The 24,114-nt window shown below is 41.4% G+C and overlaps 1 protein-coding gene across 8 annotated transcripts in view; it reads left to right on the plus strand.

Annotated features, from left to right (window-relative positions):
• RBM47 (RNA binding motif protein 47) overlaps window positions 1–24,114 on the plus strand; it is a 77,698-nt gene that overhangs the window by 40,107 nt on the left and 13,477 nt on the right. For 2 of the 8 annotated variants that reach the window (XM_064418324.1, XM_064418325.1), the window contains exon 1: window positions 15,962–16,118. The exons of 5 other annotated variants lie outside the window; for them this stretch is intronic. In XM_064418324.1, coding sequence (XP_064274394.1) covers window positions 16,006–16,118 — 113 coding nt within the window. In that variant the 5' untranslated portion in view covers window positions 15,962–16,005. Of the gene's footprint in view, window positions 1–15,493; window positions 15,517–15,961; window positions 16,119–24,114 lie in introns of those variants that run through there. One more of the 8 variants, XM_064418331.1, reaches the window with a different exon arrangement.

Below are 24,114 nucleotides of genomic sequence, written 5' to 3' on the forward strand. Positions count from 1 at the left end.
GGACCCCATTCTGTATATTCCTATATTTTCATCTGCTCAACATTTTATTACAACTTCTTGTCAATCAGTACAGAAGTGCAAAGCTTAGCTCTGTGTGAGCAGTCAGGTGGGAATCTCTCATCAGAGGTGACACTGTTTGAAACTGAGTAATGCTGTCATTATCATACCACAGTCCCTGCAAAACCAAAATCATAGGGGAGAGTGGGAAATTATCAAGTACATCTATTTAAACGAGCACCACTGATCCTGGAGATCTCTGTGGAGAGGACTTGATATGGTGGTGGGCATGGGGGAACCCTGCTGCTCTTGGCTGAGAGAAGGATGAAAGGCAGGAAAAGGGCTCTGGACACCTGGTATATCAGGACAACATTGAGAAAAATTCCATGGAAGGGAGCAATGCCACAGAAACAGGCAGGTAGAATGGTGGGAGAAGGGAGTGGGGGAGCAGTAAGATGGGCTGATGACCAGCTGCCTGGACTTCAGAAGAGCTGCCTGTTTCAGAGGTGCATCACACCCCACAGCAGAAAGGTGTCATTTGGCTGGAAATCCAAGACTAGAGTGCTGAGGGCCTAAACAAGCCTGTCTTCCTGACAACAGCCAACAGGCTCCTCCTTTCCACAATCCAGAGATAAGGGGAATGGTCAGTACATCCAGTGCAAATCTATTTTGACAGGTTCAACAGGCTAGAGTCCTCTTCCTCAAAGCCCCGATGGGGTTTCACCCTGAACAAAAGTCAGCAAAAGTCACCCTCCTGATCCATTTTGTGTTGAGCAGTTGCTCCAATGAGGCTGAAGAAAATTTCTTTCTGATCAGCCAGAGTGAAAACCACTACTGTGATTCTGTACTACCACCATAATAACAGATAGCCCACATTAAAGCTAGAGTCATGCACAGCTGTTGAATATAGTACTGTTCTATATGCTAAGCTTTTCACTTGAGGAGTACTGTATTTTGTGCTGCAGAATATTTTGATGTAAATGGGAAGTTAGTGTTGACGTTGGATACAATGCTATGACTCACTAACTGGAATAATGTAAATGTCTGCAACTGAGCATTTTTCAAAGTGGCTGCTTTCTGCACAGGTGTAAAGGACATGTTTCAATGAAGAATGTTTCTTTTTAGTTCATCTTAAAAATTGCAAATGGAAAGGTGAGCAACCTTCCGTAAATAGAAAGAGGATTCTTTTAAACTTCATGATGACATATCTTCCTGACAGAAGAAAAGAGGGAAGGCATGAAAATTAAATCCAGTTAAGGCATTGCAATTTATGTTTATTCAACACTGTAGGCTCAGCTCTGCTTTTCATTTGCATTTAAACAAGGAAGTTTCAATAAAGGAATTGTTGAATTACTTGGGAGTGTCTTTAGGGCAGTGTGAATAGACAGTGAAACTCTTCTGTTCATTAACCATGGTGGTAGGAAGTTCACTGAGACTTCTGGCTACAATCTGGGAGATGCAGGGAGGATCCACCCCCAACAGCACATGTGTAGTTTTAGACACAGCATAATTTTGTTAATGCGATGAAATTTATACTGTTTGCACTTGTTTAGATATTTCACTGCATCAGGAGTCTAATTAGAGCTTTGTTTTGTGGAAAACTAAAGAACTAGGTTAAAAACAGGTCAAGAAGGAATTATTCCAAAAACATGCATAATAATCATTCCTAGTCAAATATTAGGATTTCTGATGGACAGTAGCAAAACTGGTAAACTCATGCTTTCATGAATCCTTCCCTCTCTTTCCTTATGGTGATAAGCAGTCTTCTTAAACTTCTACCTGATTAAGTAAAGAAACTCTGTGCTAGCACCACATAAAAGAACTTCACGGTGCAGATCTCCATTTGCCCTGGGTATGTGGGACACTCCAGCGACCTCACTAGACTTTGTGTCCAGAGTCCATGATTGCTCTCCTTGGCAAGTTATTAACTGGCACTTAATTTTACAATGGTGCTGAACTTTGAGGCCTGATTGTTTTGTTCTTGAATATACCATAAAGGTACATTAAACAAAAAAAGGGGGGCAGGGGGGAAGGGGGCAGGAAGGTTATTTTCAAGAGGTCAGATTTTTACAGATTTTTTAGTAAGTAAATTTTTGGAATAGAGTTGTGCTAACATGCCAGGCTGTGGGAGATAGAATCCATGTTTTGTTGTTTGGGTTTTTGCTTTTTTTTCTCTCATGCTTCTCCAATCCAGTTCCAGGGATTTTGCTGTTTTGTTTAAACACAGGTTTTCCAGAGTTGAAATTATGTAAATTACTTAATGTTAATGTTTTGGGGTTGTTTTTGTGAGTGAACTGCAATCAATTTAAAAAAGGGTTATTCTGTCTTGTAGATTAGTTTCTGTGTCAAGACAGCAGGCACTGGAAACCTCTCTGGTTTGTGTCCTTCAGGCTGTTAGCAAGTAATATCTGTGAGTTTGTGTGAGAGGGGCATATGCAAGGACCTAACAAACAGATGTGCAAGCAAGTCCCTCTGCTCCTCCTCTTTAATCCCTCTGATCACTTTGACTCTGGAAGACAGTTGATATTCAGTATTCCTATACCTGCAGGTGAAGTTTTGGTGTTAGAGATTATGAATTAGAATTCCTGACAGAAAAACAATTGCACATAGTTCAGTGACAGGCGTTTGACCATTCCAGGTCTAACTTTTGCCTGACCAAAAAAAGAAAAAAAAAAAAGAAAAAAAAAAACCACTATTTTTTTTAATTAAGCAACTTTACAAATATTAAATATTTTTAGATTTAAGAGCAGCTTTTTGACACCTCAGATTAGCATATTACATCGGTTGTTTTCTTACATGCAATAGATTTTCCTGTTTGCCTATAAAAATATTTGGGACTGGCAGTTTTTAGTCATATAGTTAACTCATAGTGTCTATAAGTCTCCTGTCAGCTCTGTCAGGAACAGATCAAAAGGGTCAAATATTTGGGTTTTGCTGGGGGCTTTTTGGAAAATTAATGGGGGACTGAGTAAAGAGACTAGGAGGTGTTTTTTTATGAAAACCATCACCAGAACAAATGTACCCATCTGAATCATCTCTTCTGCTTTCAAATAGGATTTATTTCTGATTCCTGAACACGATCTACTTCTCATTTATTCTCCTGGCTGCTCATGTGAAAAAGAACAGACACAAATACCAGGAAGATGGGATCCCTTCCCCAGCCATAAAAGCAAGGAAAGTTCACAGGAAAGGACAGGAGAGCTGCAGCCCAGGTCACAGTCCCAGCTGTCCAGAGGGCATGTGCAGGGTGACTCCCTACCCTGGCCCAGATAGGTCCAGTGGAGAGAGAGCAGTTTTGCCTTGCTGAGGAGGATACAGTGCACAACCATGATAGATGTTGACTGGGCAGGTACTGAAGGGGGAAGCATTCAACCCTTTGCAGCTTCTCAGATTATTATACAGCAATTAAAATAGCCCCCCCCCATGTAAAAGCATGCCATCAGATAACAGGACACTCTGACTCATTAAATGGACCTTTGCTAAAATTGTTTCTGGAGTGTTCCAGATTCTTGCTTGGGTCATGAAGTTAAATCATTGCTTGCACTCAAGTTCTATGAGCCAACTCGTTGCTTGAATAGACCCATAAACACAGCTGTGCTGGCGGCTACTTTTTAAAAGGTTTTCTCCAAGCATTGGGCTTGACTTTTAAAAATAGCCTGTTTCTTTTGCACAGCCTCTCATCTTCAAAGCATGACCTCCTTGCTGAAATCTGGTTGTGAAATACGACTTTCCCATTCACCTGCTAGCAGTGGGATGCTTTCTGTGCAAGTTGGGTGTAATGGCACAGTATTTCATTCCTCTTTGGTGATTTAAGGCTGTCAGCAGCAGGCTGTGCCATGACGTGCCTCTCTCTCCTCTGCTTGCCTGCCTCTTCCCAGGAGAAGATGCCATTTCCATTTGTGTGAGGTTTTTTTAACCATTTGCACTGCAAATGTCTATGAGAGGGGGGCAGACATAGCAACATTTGCATTATCCTCTAACTGGTCCAATGCTAGATGCAAGTTTCTGCACATTTATAAATGAAGTAACCTTTTAGTTATAGGCCCACATTACATACAATTACTCCACTTCTGAGAAACCAAAAGGAAAATAAATTTTGCCTCACCTGACCTCAGGGTAGGTTTTTCCTGGCAGGTTTCAGTAGAATCACAGAAAGTCATTTGGAGGTATGACACCAAATATGTGCAACTTGCACCTCAGACTTCCAAATTTATTTTGCCTGCTAGATATTGCTTTTGTATAGAGTAATTTTTGTAACCAGCAGTTTTCACTTACATTTACTAACTATGCTGTGTTGCTTAAGGAAAATAAAAGTAGTAGCAGACAGTTTACTAATTTAAATTAATATGAATGTATTATTTGTATCAGAAGCTGGGGGTGGCCTGCTAACCTCTCTGGAGCAGGCTGGCTCATCCATATAACAAGTAACCCATGTCTTCTCTAGTACATGTGATGACCCTCCTAGTTCTAAGGCATCATTATAATTTCACCAGAGCATAGGGTTACAGAGGGTCACCTGGGGGTGCAACAACCCTCTCAGAAGATTCTGCTGCCTCAGCCCAGGCAGCCGTTCCTGGCACAAGCTGACCCATTGTGTCTGTCCCTGGAGCCACATTTTGACTTTGGTCAGGAAGAATTGGTTGATTCTCTCTAAAAGAGGACCTAAAAGAGAGCAGAGGGGTTCATTGGCTGGGAATGGACAGGACACATGTACCATGCCCTGCTGTCTCACAGGTCAAGTGGAGGTGCCACACGGGCAGTGGGCAAGTCCTTCCTTCACCAGGAATCTCCTCCTAGGAGTAAAAGTGATCCTTGTTCAGAAGGGAGTTTCTGCAGCTCTTCCTCAAGATATGGAAGCTAAAGTCCAGGTAGTGTGCTTATGTTATGGCCTGTTGAGAATTTTTTTTAAGCAAAACACAATTTTGATGGAGAACATACATGATTAGAACTAAAAATATCCTTTTAAGAATTAAGTTTCTATTGAACTTTCATGTCCAGAATGTAATTTATGGGTCAAACCAAGAGAAAGAATTGCTGCAAAGCAGGGCAGAGAATCTGAGTTGTGAAATACCAGCAGTAATGCAACGTATTCCTTTTCCCCATGCCACATCTGCAGATGTTGATTCCTTTTTCTGAGCTAAGAACTGACAACGAGTTTTAGAAAACATCATGCTTGACAGGCACTTAGAGAAAGTCCTAACAGGTTTTGCTGCTATCAAAAATTTGCCTTGCTTTCACGCTTTGATAATCCCAGTCTAAATGTGTAATTATGTTCATTCTGGCTGTGCAGCTGAGGAAGCATTGACTTCCCTGTTCTGATGAGAAACAAGAGCATTGTTTGATATTAAACAGTATGTTGTTTTGGTGCTTTTGCCGCTTTTGAGCGTAAGGGCATCAGAAACAAAGCCCTGCAATGGGATAAGAAACAAACTGTGTTTTCCCTTTGCTGAAATGAAGGCACAGTAACGTGCAGTATATTTGCTGTCAGAGGTTTCCAAACCAACAGGCAATGGGATTGTTCCCTTATACACCCTTATCTGAAGATATCCTCTACTCTTCAGATTTCTACCTGTCCTCGTTGTTTCTTCCTTGTTTCATTATAAGGTCAGCTCTTCTGGAATATGTTTCTTTAAGTCTAGGTTAATTTAAAAATTATGCCTAATGAAACAAAGTACAGCATAGTCTCAGAAAATTTATTTTTACTCAAGGTTAGAATGTTACTGTGTACTTTTTTCAATAAAGTTTCTGTGACCTGGGCAATATGTGAGTGATTTAAATTTGTGTTTGAAAGACAGAACTGGATTTTTATATGTTGCTGGTTTAAGACATGAGTAATTAAAGTCAGACCTCCCAAGCCCAGTTTCTAGGCACCCATACAGTCTTCAAAGGCTCTTGAGCATGCTTAGTTCCTACTTATCTCAGTGTGTATTTGACAGACAGGGACTGGAGGATTTAAAATCATTATAGCTGGCTGATCTATGACTAACACAACTTATTAAGTCTGCTTTTCTACAATACCACTGTAGAATGACAGAGCAATTCCAGCTTTAGTCCAGGTTCCCAGCAATTCCCATCCTCCCAACCTGTCCCCTTTGCCCCTCCCTGCACCGTGTCCTGCAGGCTGTGTGGCTGCTGAGGCCATGGGTGCCAGCACCTGCACCTTGTACAGCCCTGCTTCCCCAAACACCACTGGGGAAAAGCTCAGCTCTGACTGCTTCTCCCTCAGCTTCATAGAAATGTAATCTCAGAGTTAGTCCTGGCTTTCCCAAGGCTGCATGAACTGTCTGAGACCTCTCTCCACCCACAAGTGGCTTGACTGCACGTGGTGAGAGAGCCACAGGTGGGAATGTGGAGATGAAAGACTGGAAGTCATGAGTTTGTAGGCCCTGCAGGGACAGGGTGTGGGACCATTTTTAAGAAACCAGGATGGGGGCACCACACATTCAGGAAAACCAGGAAGAGCATGCAAGTGTTAGGATGTGCAAACAGGGAAATTAACTCAGACAAAGACAATGAGTCTATTATTGCCTGTTTGCGCAGTCACAGCAGCAAATGTTGTTTGTCTTCTGTGCCGGAATGCACTCCCTCCTCTTCCAAATTTTACAGTAGTTTCCATGTGTGTGTTTTCAGTGTCACAGCAGCTTTACTGCTAGAGCACCTGCCATAAGCCAGAGTGGCTTTAGCCTTTTAGCCATGAACTACGGCTGGACTTTGTTCGCTTTGACGTGCTAACCTTTGGCCAGCTGAAGTAGGAGAGAAGCTGGCTGCTCTCGGTGAAACACGTTCACAGTGTACCCAGGGAGGAACCTTTTGTAAAATGCCCTTTAATCAGTTCCAGTCATTGTTAGGGGTTGTAATGATTTAGGTTTCGCTGATAGTTTCAGTAAAAGAGCATCTGAAAGCACAGGATCTGTCCTGCTGCTTCTCTGCGACCTCCAAAGTCCCTGGCTGAGGTCTTGAAGCAGTGGATGGCCAGGTGCTGGGCACACCCTATTGATGGAGGTACCAGCTGTGTGACAGCTTAGCAGGGCATGAACCTCCTTCTGGCAGCCAGCTGAGGAACGACCTGTAGGTTTCTCACCATAACCAATGGCAGTATTGTGGTTGTGGTTATATTTCCTATGGTGTTTAGAAGGGGTCCAGGTTGTGTCAAAGGGAGCCTGGACCATGAGAGACCTGTTTTGGTCTCTTGGGAAGTAGTAGATGCCCTAAAACACAGTGTCCATTGAGGAGGTGGTTATGGAAAATCTTGTTTCAGAAATCTGTCTCCTTAGCTACTAAATGCAAGAGACTGTCTTATGCTTTAGATAGGAAAGTTGATCCTTTTGTGAAGCTGCCTGTGCTCTGAGCATGACTGAGAATCCCTGGTAGAAACAGGCAGTCATTGTGGAGGCTCCTGTTCTTCCAGGTCACCAGTGCCACAGCATGTACAGCAACCCCCATGCTGTGCTCCCCAAGTGCTCTTTTAGTGTTATGTTTCATCTTCTAAGGTGACCAATAACAGACCAAAAGTAACATTTTCCCGTGTATAAAATGGTCTTTTCTGGAGTAAATACACAAAGACAAATATTACATTTTTTCCTCTCTGAAATGATGCAGTTCAGTAACTGCAAAAAGAAATTACTTTTCTTTTGTTGACATCATCAAGGCAATTTTAATCCGCTTAGATTTCATTTCTAGCAATAACTGTTCCCAAAAGAATTGAGTTTCCAAAGAAAAACTGTTTAAAGCCTCAGAATAACCTTACTACTCTTCATTGGTCTTGTGGTACATCTTCAGAAAATAATTTTCCTTCACTTTTCAAAGGCCAGAGATTAGAACAAGGCAAACCTCACCACCTGATAGCTTTATTTGTTTTTTCTGGAATGTACTCTCTTTTACATGCCACCAGTTCATGAAACACATGAGAAGTCAAATTAAAGTCCTGATGTGACATAGTTCATGTCAAGCATGACGATGTGGCACCAAGAGTGTATTGGCTTCATTCAAAGAAACTTAATACACCAACAAGATTTCAACCACCTCTTCATATACACCCCTCAATATAAACAGAACAAATACTTTCTCCTACAGATAGAAAATTCAGACCTCAGAGGTGATGTGAAAATCTAAGTATTTGGATAGATGACAACCTGGTGGTTGCCACATCAATCAATCTGTGTGCTAGATAGCAATATATTACATATTCATATTCAGACATTCTGTCCTAATCTTATGGAATACTCATGGGTGAGGCAGCAGGAAGGACAATGTCCTCATGCATAAGTCTCTGCCTACCTCCTTTGGTTCTCTGAAGACAGCACACAGCCCTACAAAGGTCACATTTCAACCATTTTAGCTTGCATGCAGGCTGTTGCAGCTCCTCTCTGGATGTTTGGCAAAATGGTTATTTTGAAGATGTAACCTATACATATTCCCACCAATTAATTGTGCTTCCTTTAGGAGTGAGTTTACCTGGCTTATTTTTAGGAAAGGCAAAGTCACTGACCTTTTTAAGTTCCTGAGAAGATTTTAAATTTTTTTTTCCAAAGAAAGGGAATATCACTGCATACTGACTGCCATTTTTCACTCATTTAACACAGACAAGCTGCAATTTCCTGCTTAATTGCAGATTCATCCTTGCAAACAGCTCATATCTCAGATGCGTGGTGAGCATTATTTCTGCCCCACAGCAGAACAGTTGATCACATGGGTTATATCTCTGCTAACAAATAAAACATGATGGAGTATCTTCCCTGAACCCAAAGACAGCACAGCAGACAACCTTTTAGATGAAGCCTTCTCCTTCCCCCCCAAAACAAGGTGGCCTCAACCACAGGGCCTAGCTTGGGCAGTCCAAGTGTCTACATCCACCCTGCAGAAGAGGTGAAATCTGAGAAAGAAACACAGCGGAGCTGAGAGTGCAGATACTGCTCAGAACAACTCATTTTATGGCTCCAGCCCCTCCTTTAACCAAAGTAAAAGTATCTCCCTGTCTCAGGACCATTTCCAAGTCTGAACTTAAGGGTTTAGTTACTGCCAGTTTGGAAATGTCCTCTTGAAAATACAAATCTTCTCTTAGAGATAGGAAGTGTGGGACTTAGGTTCTTCCTGAATGAGACATATCTCCTGCTTAGGGGCTGTCAATGGCTCAAAAGTGGCAGACCCTAGGTCATTGTAGAGATATTTTCTTTACCGAGAAAGGAAAATAACAATTTGGCTATTGGATTTAATAATTACTGCCATTCAGACCATTCTTTTCACTCCTAGATACTTCAGCTATTATGGTCCTTGAAATCATAGACACTTTGCCTGATTTATCTTGTCAAATATCTGTTGATGTTATATCACCAGCACTCTGAGAGTTTTCCTTGAGACAGAAACATTTTATAGCAGAAGTGTAGTTCTGTAAAAAAATCACCTCACTGTGGTTATTGAGAGCTGCCCATTAACACAGCCTTTGAGCACTTTCAAGTTTAGTTAGACTGGCTCTACCCCACAGGGTGACCTGGGCACCTCTGGCAGTCAGGGGCTGATGCCTGAGAGTCCCACACCAGCAGTGAGCCCTGGCCCAGGTGCAGCTGCAGAGGTGGAAGTGCCCTTTTACTATTTAAGCACGTTTCGTTAAGGTGAGCGTTTTTACCACAAGGTTGCAAAGTTTCTGTCGAGAGTTGCTTATGTTACACTTCTGTTTGTGTGCCATGCAGGTGGCTGGCTATAGATGTAGCTCTAGGACTTGCCTGTGCTGTAGATGATGTTTGGTGGAATAACAGGCAAATCCACCCTGTTTCCTACACTGCAGAAGCACACCTCAGACTGGCACCACAGCTTGAGTCACCCCAAAAGAGTGGCTCAGGAACAGCACGCCTGCAGATTATTTCTGGTACAGTGGTGGCTGCAGAGAAGAAAGCTCAGCTGGGGACAGGTTTGCAGCCCCAGCCCTGCCTGCCCATAGGGAAGGTCAGCAGTGGAGAGGAGCAGACAGACTGCAGAGGAAGAGCCAGAGTGCTGGGCTGAGGTTAGGTAAGGCATGTGACAGCGTGGGTAAATCTGTGCTGGACCACACAGACAAAATCTGCCGTGCCATGGGCCAAGAGGTGTGACCCCACTCCGGCCTCATGGCAGCACCCACTGCTGATGGGTGACTGAGTCACACAAATTCCTTCCTTGGGAAGTCCCATCACAGCCTGCTTAACACAGACTTCTCTGGTAATGATGCCTTTGCTGTGCACGCGAGCTCAGACTCTGCCGACATCATCAAAATCTGCTTTTTCTAATCCTGATAGTAAATCAGTTTTCTGAGGAATGGAAGTTGTGTACATGTAATAAAATACAATATTAGAGATGCTGGAGTTAATGGATATTTTAAATTCCCCAGCAGATCATTCAGTCTCCTGTAGTCTAAACTTTTCCTTCATGTTACGGGGAGGAAGAAAAATAAATTTGCCTTCCTAATGAAAACTCTATCAGTTTCCTTGTTCGATAACCTTTTTTTTACACACAATTTCTATGTGATGCTTATTGTTTCATTTTCAATAAGACATTAAGAATGAAAACAGAAAAGCTTATGCCCTGACCAAAGATGATGTCTGCTGGCTGGAGGAAGAGTTTTTCTCTTAATATTCTTATATTCTACTGTGAGCTATATAAAAAAAGAGCAATTACTAGAAGATACTCTGTATGCTAACCACACTCATTTTCATACTCTTGATTCTGAAAGCTCCTGTAAATATACGTTTGGAAGTCTTTTTTCTCCTTCTTGTGAAGATGTATCACATAACCCTGTGGTTTTCTTTGCAAAAAGGTCCTGCAAGGAACCAGCAAGAATGTTGTTTGCCAGTAACCTTTTAATTATCAAAATTGGTTGGTACATGGTTGGCTTGTGCTGGTTGGATATCCCTGCTAGCCACAGCAGGTGGCCATTGGGTACCTTTCTGCAACCTATTGAGCTCACACTACTGTGCTGCCCCTCCTTCCTTGATTCCTCCAGGACCTTCAGCCCCTCAACAGCTATAGTGCTAAAATTCACCAGCAGCATACAGACTTATAAAGAGTTGCAATTTGCTATTCCCTCTGGTCTCCCTGGATGATTCAGTGAGATCCTTGGTGTTAGAGAAAGGCTGTCTTTTCCCCCCCTGTGGAATCTCATTGGCCTCTTCAGAGGAGGAGCTGCACTGTGAAACTTGATTCAGCAGGTTTTAAAAGAATCCCTTCCCCTGTTTTCCCATGAATTTGCTCAATGCTGGTGACTTGATAAATGCATTAAGCCAGCAATGCTGGCAGAGGGACAGGTCCCACCCTCTTTTACCCCTCTGCCAGCACAGGTGCTCAGGTGGTGTGGGTGGGTGCATGGTGCAGCTGCACAAGCTCTTGTGGCAGCACATGCAGAGGCTGCAGTAAGGATGGAGTGGGACCCTGTGGAGACAGCACCAGTTTAACGTGTTGGTGAAGCTGTGGTGTGAAAGAGTGGTCTGGTGCAGCCACATCAGGCTAGCAAGGGCAAAACCTTTTTCCTATGGAGTGTTTTATTTACCCTAGGACTGAAAGGCAATTATTGTATTAACCTCCCTTGTAGATATGTCTATCCAGAACCCACCCTGTATTTATTTTAATGGAAAGCAAACATGCCACAGAAATGTAATGGCTATGGCTATATAAAAACAAAAAAAAACCACCTTTGTGTTTTGCTGGTTCCCTTCTCTTTTGTGTGCTAATTAAAAAGCTGTTGCACTCCATGGGTTTATTCAGTATCTGTCTTACATTTTGGAACCTAAAGCCTGATTTCAAGTTTAAATGAAAGCACAAAATTCTACATGGGGAAACTGAGCCTGACTGTTACAGTGATCCTCTGTGCTTTCATTGCAGAATGACAATAAAATAGATTTTTACTAAAAATATAACAAAACCTTTGCCTAGTGACCATAAAAGTTATCAGAGCAAATCCCACTGCCCGTGAACTAGAAAAGCCTAAGACTAAAAAACAAAGTGGGAAAGCCCAAGGTGTCCTTGGCCAGATTTCCCCCTGTTGGTACTCCACCTTCAGGTCTGTGACTTTGTCATCTCCATGGTGGGATAAGGCATGTGGCTGCCTGGCAGAGCAGAGGGGGAGTCCATCCTTAGAAGGGTAACTCTCTGTGATGTGGCAAGGTAAAGATCAAACACTGACATAGGTTATGCATAGAACTGGGTGTGCGAGAACTTGGAAAGCTGTGCCTGTGCCAGACTTTATGTTGTCTGAAGGATCTCCCCAGGTTTTGGTCTGCAGTAGCTTAGTGAAATCAGGAAATGACAAGATCTGCTGTATTAACTCACATTGTATAAGAACACGTGTAAAACAACATGTTATTAATTTAAATAAAGTGGTGTTGTCCCTTTAAACATTCAAATAGGCAGTAAAATTGTTCTATAAACATGTGGGAACCTGTTCCACCAACTACAGAGTGGCTTTGTTAAAAAGAGAAGGAAATTATAGAAAAGGAAAAAAAATGCTGTTTCTAACATTATGAGATCCCAATTTTTGTGGCTGTATTGTGACTGATACTGGGTTTATGTGTGAATATACTGATCAAGACTTTCTGAGATTGAGATTAGAGACACCTTGCTGGTCACTCTTAGATTCATGTGTCCTTTCAGTGAAATATGTTACTCGGTACATTCCCTTCTCTTTCTACTGCAGTCTCTCAATAGTTTTTGAAGAGTAAATAAAATCATAAAGGCCAAACTATTGCTCACTCCTTACTCTTCTTGTCATTTCACTTGCTCTCATGTCTGCACTGGTACATAATTCTGAATTTCCATAATGAAATATCTCCTGAAAACTTATTTACTACCATAATCATCAAAAATAGTCACTCTTATCTGGACAATGACATCCTGCCAATAAAATGATGAGCCTGTGCTCAGCCTCTGGATCTCCCAAAACACTTGGGTTTGGTTTTTTAAAAAATCTTGGAAGCAGATCCAATGCTTCATTAGAGCTTGCCATCACACAGAGGAGGAGCCTGGTGCACTCCATCTGTGCAGGCCAGTGGATGTGTCTACTTGTAGAAGAGAGACAGCTGAGGGGAAGCACACCAACTCGTTGGAAGTCTTTTCTGCATCAGGGAGAAGATCCCCATTCACAGGCATGACCATATTCCAGTGAATATCGCTTTTTTTCTTTACATTTCTAGCTTTTTCTATCACTGTGTTCAGGAGAATAATTATTTAGGAAAAATCTTTCACCTGCAATCCCACTACACGAAAGAATAAAAGGCAATGGAAGGTTTAAGTGAAACGTGGGCATGGACTGGTCTGGGCTGTTCCCTTTCACATCTCTTAGGATTTAGCCCCCGCTTCACTGTCAATAATTAAAATGACAGGACAACTAAATATATATGTTATTATTGTAACAGTGGGTGGCTTTTATTCATTGGAGTCAGCTGTACATTAGGAAAGAAGTGCTTATATTTTTAGCCCAGAGCAATGGACGCTGTATGAAGAGAGGAACATGTGTACACACAATCTATTCTCCCTGCTGCTTGCATGGCTTTGCCCTTAACACCTTCCACTCTTACATGCCATCATAAAGAGGTGTATAAAGAGTTGTGCAATCATTATGAACACAGTGGTTTTGAAGTCAAAGGAAACCAGGTGTCTAATGTCAGGGAAAGCTGGGACACACACTGCAGGATTCTGCCTTAACTTCTGAAGTTTCTTATAAAAGCACAGCCTGCAGGAAAAACTAATATATTTTTTAATTCTGCCACTGGGAATGGTGACACCTCAGAATAGCCTGCAGCAGATGATCTGTTGATGATTCTTGCTTTAAACAATAATGGGAAAATAACTTGGAAAGTAACAACAGAATGCAGCTAAAAGTGAAATGAAATGAAAGCCATGGGTTCGAGAGGCCTCCCTACATGATCCTAATTGACACAGCATTTGAACAGCCTTCTGAAAATGAGCCCATCAGCTCGCTAGCATCAGTGCTTTTTCACTTACACCAGAGTAGTCTTCTCTGGACATTCAAGTACACACACAGTTGTAGCTGACAGGATTCACTTTACAATATTTTCAGCTGTAAGAAAATTTTGGTTTGTTTTCCAAGAGAAAAATATGAAGTAAGAGAAAGATACTGAATTTTAAAAATAAATTAATTTTATGGAGTTTTGCAAATTCATAACTGCCAATTTTTTAATATTCACTTTCTTATAGAGTTCAGTGGGATCGAGGCGTGGATCTTATATTGGCAGAATCTCCTAGATTTTTTTCTCCAGTTTTCATACTGATTTTTCCATAGTCGTGGGTAAACCATTTAAGTTTCCATGCTGCAGTTTCCCTACCTGCAGGGCAGTACCTGCTTTTCCACAGCTCTTACAGCTTAACATTTACGGGGATGAATTCTGAAGATGAAAGACTTGCACGGTAGACTTGGGCTGCCAGCACCCTGGGACCAGGATCCAGGCTCCAGGTGTGTTTGTACAGTGTCTAACACACCACAGCCCAGTACAGTGGATAAACAAGAATAAAAATCCAGAACAGAGTGATTGTAATCACCCATTGGTTTGCAGTGTAAGTAGAACAAGTCTCCTTCCTGTTTGCTTTCAGAAACAACCACAAAGATGCTTCTTTTGCCAGTCTTTGCAATCCTCCACATTTTTCTCTCTAACTTGGAGCCTTCTAATATTAGAGTGCTTATTTCTACACCCACTGATTCCCCTACCCCTCTTCCCTATTGACCAACCTCTGACTTGGCAATATATGGTTATTTCTTAAGTTTTATGTGCCCAGACTAAAGGACTCAGAGGACAAGAATAAATAGTTGTGTAGGACCATCTCGAACAAACTGACTCTGAAGAATATACTTGTATTTATGGTTTGTCACTGACAGCTTAAGACACCTTTCCTTGCACATGTGGATGCCCTGAGGTTGTTGCTTGTGTGCTTTGGATGGAGGTTTGGATCAAGCTTTCTTTTTGGTGTGGGAAAAAACAGTAAAAAATGAGAGAAAGAAGAAAGGAATGGTTATGCCTGTAAAAAACACCTGGGAAAGGACTGAAAACTGTAGGTGTTTTGCTACTGCAACATGCTGTTTGCTTTTCGCCTTCTTCAGGCTGTCTCCTTTCCCAGAAATTAGCCATCTCCCAAGGCATGCCCTGCTCCCTCTTCTCCCACCGCCTGGTTGTGCACACTGCTTGCCAACTGGGCAAATCTATCATCCAGAGAGTGTTTCGGAGCAGTTCCTCCTCTTGGCTGCTCGAGAAGGTGTGTTGTTTGCTTTGCCTAAGTGCTCCCAGGGCCTAATGCTCCGTTGTTATGTACAGACCATTTCTACTGTCATGAATCATGTTTTACCACCCCTGTGCTTTTACTTCTGCACCAGGTGCTTTTTTTCCTTTTGAGCAAACACACTGGAGTTTCCGTGTTTACTGCTGACACAGTGCATGTCGGGTACACGGCATAGGCTGAGTTATTCCTACCGTCCCACCGCCGACATGTTCAGTAAATCTGCTTCCCACTCCAGGAGCTGCAGACCCTTTGTGTTTCCTACAACCAAAGGTAAATTGATTCAGCGCAGCCTGAAATAATTTTGCCAGACACACATAAAGAAGAAGAAATACTTCACTGAAAAAGCCTCATGCAGTCAAGCAAAATATGCCCTTTTCTTATCTTATCTGTCGTGAGTAACCCAAGTTATTTGCACAACGCCTTGTGCTAGGAAGGAGTTGTTTGTACATGTTTCACTCCTTTTTTTCCAAGTTTTGAATTTTGAATGAAATCTTTCTCTTCAAATTCTTTTTACCTGTGAAAATGTTGCAGTTTCTCTTTCCTATGCTTCCCTGAAGGTTGGACCTAGCCCTCCCTCCAAAGATCCCTTCGTTGCAGAGTTTTCTATTAATCTTCAAACCACTTTGGAGAGCTTGCTGTGTCTGGCAGCACTACCATCCCCTCTCCCTCCCGTCCCACCCACTTAGCCTCAGCCTAAGAGCCCTTAACAAATGACTCCCAAGGAATTTAAATGGCTAACGCTCGCTGGCCAATAAAGAGATGCATAAACTCTATAACCAGGTTGCACGGCTCTGGCCATTAGGAAGAAAGGTTGCTCGGGCAAAGGCGCGAGTCCCCTTAACCTGTTGCACTTCGGTCGCAGGAGCGGAGAGGTAAGGGAAATCTTGTTTGCTCTGTAGGGCTTTTTATCTGGTTTTCATTTATCAGGGAGCTGAGACCAAAAGTATGTCATCATCAAGGTATGGGTTCAGGGGTTTGCCTTCCTTTAGAGGGTCCTAAGGGGTTGTTTGAGAATTAAGCAACTGCCTGTAAGATTGAGCTGTGAGATCAACATGTGAATATCTAAAAGAATTTGCATAGCAAATACCTAAACAAATGTCAGAACAATGAACACTAAACCACTGATATTTTAGACAGAAGAAAACAAAATCATGTTTCCGAGATATCTTGTCTGCTATCTTTAATTAACGAAGCAAAAGGTAGCCAATTGCAACTGCTTGACATGGTGTTTTCAATCAGTCTGCCATTGTCTGTGCTGCCTGGTAGTTTGTTCTGCTTTTTCAAGAAATTGACACAAAAAAATCAAACTTTAAAAGTGGGTTATTGATTTTTAGTTCAGAATTTGGGGTTTGTAGATTGAAGGTGACTAGGATGATTTAAGTAAACAGGGTATGCATGCAAGTATTATTAATACAAATGAATCTATATAGCTCCATCTACACACTGAAAAATTGAGAGTATTAAAGACAGTCAGTTTGATATTCATATTCTGCTTAAGCAGTATGTGAAATATGTAAGACTTGTATGTGACTTTGGACATATGATGTTAATCTGTTCACCCTTATTTATTTAATTATTAATTTATTGTTTTATTGGGGTCAGTGCTGATAACAGTAGCGAAGTTTGAACTTAAACCAGGAAAAAAATAAATGTGGCTGTTGAAAGTAATTAAAACCAATGACAAAAATGTCAATTTACATGTGGACCAGATGCAGCAGCTGTATATAATGGTGTCCTGTCCTAAGCTAGGTGGGATTGAAACCATGATTCAAAATGTATCTGTAAAGAACCCCCTCTCCCTTTGCACATCCCAGCTTGCCATGGATGACAGCCTGTGCTCAGAACATTTGACGGATGCCATGGCAAATGTTACTGCAGTGCTGCATGGCCTGGCAGACTGGGTTGCAGACAGGACATCTTTTTCAGTCATGTTATCACAGCTGATCTCTGAAGGCCTTCACACCCAATGCAGTCTGCAGTGGTGTTAGCTGATGGTGTTGCACCAAAGACCTTGCCCATGTGTGTAAGAGTTGAGAGAGGTTTCTGATTGACACATTAATCCAACAGAACACCGAAACATGTCCTTTATGTTTGTCAAGACAAGGCCACATGACTGTCTGTCAAGAACTTGTTGTTATGCTCTTGGTTTGATTCTTTTTCCATGGGTTTCTCATATAGCTTTGCACTGTATAATCAAGTTTAGAGAATATGTTGCATAAAAATAAAGTTAACAAAGGAGTCACCATTTTGCTACTCTTTTAAATGATTTCCATTCAATTCTGCATTTCACCTCCAGTCTTTGCTGAAAAAAATTATATTGAATCAAATGATCCTTGTCTTCTTTCTTCAGCTTCTAATTAAAGGAGAAATAATCTCACTTAAGGTCAACAAAAGGTGAATTTCAAATTATAAGTGTCTCAAACCCCACTCCTTTAATGGAGTGAACAGAAATTTCATTTCAAAACCATAGATATTTCCAAGTGAACTGCAATTTCAGTAGACTTAAATTGTCTTGAATTAACCCAGCACAGGAGAGTTGCTCTCTGAGAGATTTCCTGCCTTGGTTAAACATTTTTTTTTAAATTTATAATATTAACACTGGGCACAGGTAACGAGTGCTGAAAATCTCTTCCTTGTACTTGTAAACCTTGTTTCTCAATTCTCCAACCCAACGTTCAAAGGTCTGTACAAACTTCTTAGATCAGAGGTCAGGTACAAATTGCTGCACTTTGCAGCTCCTTTCTGCCGATATGACAGAATTTCACAGGAGAGACGATTGACTTCCAGCCCCCACTTCTCCCGCACGGGCAGCGCCAGGCAGTTAAAATGCTGATATGTACGAGTCAGCCATTGGTACCTGAGCTTAATTAATAACTAACTGGGTTTCAGCGGTGCAAGGTGCATATTATAAAAAGGGTCAAATGTCAGTGCACAAAGGGAAAAAAAAAAGGACAAAACCCCAGCCACTGACTAAGCCAAATGCTTTGAGTTTAATGTACTTTCAGCAGCGAACATTCACATCCCAGCTGTGGTCTGCTTTATGTTGATTTTCATTTCAGTGACCTGAGGGGGAGGGAACATGTTGAGCCACTTTCAGCTTTTCCTGGAATCTCTGCCTCCTGCTGAAAGCAGGGTTGCAGGTTGGGCCCCCTGTTGTTGCAGTGTTCACGTGGTATACACAAAGCTTAGAATGTTGCAATAAAAGTAGTGCATAGGATTAGGGTAAACTGAAAATTCTGAAGCTGTTTTTATTGTAATAAATTTGACTAAGCGAGTAGACTTTATATGAACAAGCAGGATGTGTTGTGTTTCACTCCAGAATCTCCAGGAGAGTTGGAGGAAAAAGTTTGATCAGAAAAGCTGAGAAGAAAACTGTAGGCTATGAACTTTTTAAGATACTATTGGTAGCACTGCAGAGTGGAACATATTACTGTAATATTTATGTAGACAGACAGATAGATGCTGTGTTATAAATTCCTGCACCACAGAGTTCAGCAAAGACTTTGACAGACATTTGCAATTATTGAATTAAATCACCGTGTTCATATATAAGATTTTTCTTCAGAAGGACAAGAAGTGAAATAAGTGGATGTGTTATCTTTCCTGTGTAATGATTAACAGATGAGTCTAGTTGTGGTTTTGTTTTTCAGTTGCAGAACATAGCTTCTCCTGTCCTCCTTATGGCAAAATCTTGTGAGCGTCTAGTCCACCCTGAATGAAACTTTCTCCCTTTCCAAGCAGAATGCTTTCTAAAGTAGGTAGTTAATGAGGAGGACACACTTACCTGTATCAGAATTTCCGCAGAGAACAGTGTTTAATTACATTTTTGTAAAGAAACACTGCAAAAAGTTTCCCATCAAGTAGAGCTCATCCAGAATAGGAAAGAGTACACTGAAATCTATATATCACGTGTTTTCCTGTGTGATCATGGTAATGATGGACTTTATTGACTAGATTTAAATATGGGTCTTTGGGGAAGAGGGGATGGTTGTGCTGTTTCCTGATTTAGACAGCTGATAATAGTGATTACACGAACCATGTCTCATCTTCTTGGCCTTCCTCAACGAGTGGCTTCAATATATTGTAGGGTGATAACTTCAGCCTCAGCCAGTAACAAGTCTTATCAAAAATAGGTAAGAGTTATGAACTAGTATCAACTGGAGTGGGTAAAAGATGGAGCTGAGGCAAACAGGATAAAACAGGGGTTACACAACATGTTGGACAAAGTTCTGAATGACTTGCAGGAAAGTGCATTGTATAAAATAAGGAGGGAGACTAGGTTTTGCTTACCCAAACTTATTACTCATATCTCATTGAATATAATTTTTGCAGTTTTTAAGCAGGAGGTCAGGTCATTGAGGGACCTTCCTCCTGGGAATGTTCACTGCTAGGCATGGATAGTGCTTACGTATAATTCAAGTGGATCATTGTAGATTAAAGATTAAATACACTGTAGAAAGTTGCAGAGAGGGTTGGTAATAGAATAGGCAGGATGTTTGCACAACACAAGGTGACTTTATTTTGTATGGGAATCATAATTTTAGCTCCATTTTAAAAATTGTACATAAAATTGCTGTAAAATTAATAGGCCAAGGGGACTGGTTTCATATGGTTAAGGGAATTAGATCCGTGATTGTTATTTTTCCAATGATAATGGTGAAAATAAGAAGTTTAACCTTCGAATCCTAGTTTGAAGCTGTAGCCAATTGTTAACTGTACAAATTCCTTGTTGAATTATCTGATTAGCATTCAAGTTTTAACCTGGGAAATTCCAGGACATTAATTTACAGAATAATTTCAGGTGTTTTCCTCCTGAAAAGGAGCAAGAAGCAAAACAACATATTTCTGGTAATTTTGTTACAATTTTTTAAGCTTTTGATAGGTGCCTGGAGACTATAACCTGTCCCTGCAAGACCTTTAAAGCAGGATTTTCTGTAGTGCTCATCCTTATCTTAAATATATCCCTCTTGCAGCCATTAGAGTCTCGTAACTGATGTCAGGGAAGTCATGCTAGATGTGACTACTGATAGAAATATCACATTTTATTTTCTGTTTCTTTCTTTGAACCTAATGCAACCAAAAGTCAGTCAACAGATTTTGGTGAGTTTTAAATTGAACCAACCATTTTTAACATGTTTAGTCACTTAAGACAAATTTAAGCAACTGAAAAACATGCACAGACCCTCCCTGCAGTAAATCCACCCTGAAGACTGCTTTTCAGGGCTTGAACATTAACTTGGCCCATACAGAGTGAACAAAACTGACCAGAATAAAACTGAAGTTTAAGCATGAAATATGAACTCTTGAAATGAAATCTAATCTGTGGTCAGAACTCTGATGATAGGCTCTAGATTAGAATGACAATTGTCACCATAGTAGAAGTGTGAATTTCATGAAATCATAGAATCTTTAGGTTGGAAAAGACCTCTAAGATCGTTGAGTCCAACCACTAGCTCAACACTGCCAAGTCCACCACTAAACCACATCCCTAAGTGCCACATCTACATGTCTTTTAAATATCTCTAGAGATGGTAACTCAACCACATCCCTGAGCAGCCTGTTCCAATGCTTGACAGCCCTTTCAATGAAGAAATCTTTCCTTCCCTGGTGCAACTTGAGGCCGTTTCCTTTTGTCCTAATTTCAGCAGCTAGCCTCAGGATTTAATAGGCTGGTTTATCCTACCTCTCAGGCACTGTTGTTCTCTGTATTTAAGTATAGTACTTCTAGTGGGCAGAGAGCCTCTGCTTGTGCATGTTCTTGTCTGAACACACGTGGGAAATACACGGTGCAGCAAATGCTGCTCCATGCACATCTCATTGTGTTTTGTGCAGCACCTGAGCCAAAATGTTCCTGACCCTGGCTGAAGAGGGACAAGTTCGATGATCCAGTTGAGGCATGCAGACGATGATGAGAATAAGCAGTCCTTTAGCAGTGCTGGCAGGAGGATAAATTGCACAGCAGACAGACATGCCATTGTCAATGATCTCTGAGGTTGCTTTCTTCCAAGCCACTCATCACAAGCCACTCATCAAGTCTCTCACGAGCCTTTGTTCTTGCCCCTTCAGGTCTGCTGACACAGTTCACCACTTTTCCCACTGTTTTGCCAAAATGGTCCAGATTATGAAAATTCACCTTTTCAAAATGTTTCACCTAGCCTGGGGCAACTTCTTCACTCAATTCAGCTGCAGGTAAAGATGTCTTTGACACACTGCAGACATTGTCATGGCCTGTTGGTCCCAGATATGGCTTTTTTGTAAAAGGGTGAAGGCATCATCCATCCCTTGTAACCTTTGCTTTCTTGCCTAAAAGACCTTCAGAAAATGGTCTTGGACAAAAAGCTGTCCTGAAATGCTGCACTCTCTTGCACTGACCCACCACAAATTTCAGCTTTGGACACCTGAATTTCGTTAATGGCAGAATGTAGGAAACCAGGTGTGATCCAATTCCTGTTGATCCCCACACTGACCCTGAGCTGGGCATGCCATGGCTCAGCTTTGGCAACAATCTCAAAGACACCTGCTTTGTTCAGCTCATTTATGAAATTAATGAGGAAGAAAAGAGTAACAGTCTTGTCAAGAAAGAGCAAAGTGATGTATAATGATTAGTGTAATATCAGAATTAAGCAGGGAGGTAACTTGCACATGACACTTGAAGCAATGCACGAATCACTACCTTATTTAAAATTGATGAAGCTGTTGAATTTTTCTGTTCAGCCAATAGATCTCTAAACAGGCAAACTGGATTTTATGCAGGAGCATTTCTGGGGTGTCTGATGTTTGTGATAAAATTGCACTAAGTTGTTCTTAGTAAGCTGTTGTTTTTCTATGCATTTTATGAATATAAAGTTGTCATGAGAATAGAGTCAGGATTTGAAAATAAAGAACTTTAATGACAGCCATGCTTTTAGAGCTGCTGCCTATCATCATCATCAGGATCAACATTTTCCCTTATTATTTTAAGTAAAATACTGGGAAGGTCACATTTAAACCAGTAGCTGTTATTTTCCTCTGCCAGCTGGGTGTATTTGAAATTTCAGCAACTGTCTTTCCCTCTGTGGTTTAAAATGCAAAACTGTGGCAGTTTCTTGAAGGAAGCAGTAGCTGTGCAGAGTCCATGAGGGCACGCCCTGCCAGCTCAGTGGGAGTTTGTGCAGCACAGGGTCTGCAGGTGGGGCACAGGCGTCCCCATCCCTCCCTGGACAGTTATCACAGAGACAGCACATCTCCCTGGTCTCTCCTGTTGCCTGTGGTGGTGCTGGCATCTGTCCCCAGGCTTTGTGACTGCCAGCAGTTGTGTCACCCACAGATGATGCCACTAAATCCATGTAACACAAAACTGGAGGGGTGAATTAAGTCCAGACATAAACAACCTCATTTTGTAGGAGCACGTGAGTGAAGTGGACACACAGTTACAGGCACAAGGACGCTGGCTGTGTCCCTGTGTTTGTAAAAGCCTGTTTGACCACACTAGGGTCAACAGAGGAGAACGTGTCTGCCTAACTTCGCAGGGCACTGCCCGTGCTGGACTAACCCTGGGATGAGTTCGTACATGGACTTTGGGCATTGCTTTCTGCATGGGGCCCCAGGCTGCCTTTGCCCTGGGACAAGGGACATCACCGTTTGGCCCTGCATTGTTATTGACCAAGGTGTGGTGTTTCTGCTTAATAAATATCTGTCTCAGTTAATCAGCCTGCTCACAGTATGCTTTGGGTCACTCACTGTAAGCTTGCCATTTAATATTCTGGGATGTGGGAAAAAAGTACCTTTAAAAAGAAGGTAATTAATTTTTAGGGCAACAACTATTTACACCCTTCTTACTGGCAGCAGAGGAGTTTGGTAAGCAAGGTGAAATGAAATTTGAATGGTTTCAGTGCAACATATATGTCTGAGTTCACCCGTGCAAGGAAGAGTCCTTGGAACAGAGATGCTGAACTGAGGGGCTCCTAAGCCTTGCTCCTGGGTAGGCTGGCAGATGTTAGCATCCGTCTAACATGGTGTGAACAATCAAGCAGGAGTTACCTTTTTCTAAAAAGAAGCCAAGGACTTGTTTCAGTCCTGATAGTGAGTCATTTAAAACTTAGCTGTCTTCAAAACATAACCTTGCTTGTTAAAAACATAACCTTGCTTGTTAAAAACATAACCTTGCTTGTTAAAAACATATTTGTTTGTCTCTGTTTTTTTGAATCTATGTTAACAAGATCAGATGTGCCTTCCTCCTCAGAGCTCAGAAACCAAGCAGTTATAGTTCAAAAGACACTGCATTTTCATGGAGATTAAATTTTTGCCTTTTCTAGCATTAATCTCACTTATTGGATGCTGGAAATCAGTTTGGTGTTATTAAGGCCACTAGACCCATATTACCAGACCATGCCCTGTGTAGACCCACAACACAGAGTAGCATGTTATCATGACTGTTGACTTAAAAAATGCACAAGCAGGTTTGAACACTTTGGAAATTGGTATTTCCATAAACTGTTTTCTTGAGAGGGTTTGCATTTCAGTCTGAAAAGGGTTAAATTGTGTTGGTAGCCTGTTTTAAAAGGCAGTAACAGAAGAGTTCTCAGATCAGACATCCTGTGCATTTTCTCATCAAGCTACAGATGATCACTGATGATAAATGTTCGGGTAACATTTATCAAGCTGTTGATTGATGAACTTAGTCAAGGTGTCGATTGTACAACGTGGCAATGAACAAATTGTTAAGCGTGTATTTAGTTACAAAAAATAGGGTTATATGGCTCTATAACTTTCTTAGGTAGTACTTAGTTATGAAACCCAGCTCTATGTAGCTGCACAGGAAAAAAACCCCAAACCACATTTGATCATGAATCTTGATTCAAAATAAATTACATAGGGATAAATGTGTTT

The sequence above is a fragment of the Passer domesticus genome, chromosome 4 (genome assembly GCF_036417665.1).
Source record: "Passer domesticus isolate bPasDom1 chromosome 4, bPasDom1.hap1, whole genome shotgun sequence".
In the NCBI taxonomy this organism is placed as follows: Eukaryota; Metazoa; Chordata; class Aves; order Passeriformes; family Passeridae; genus Passer; species Passer domesticus.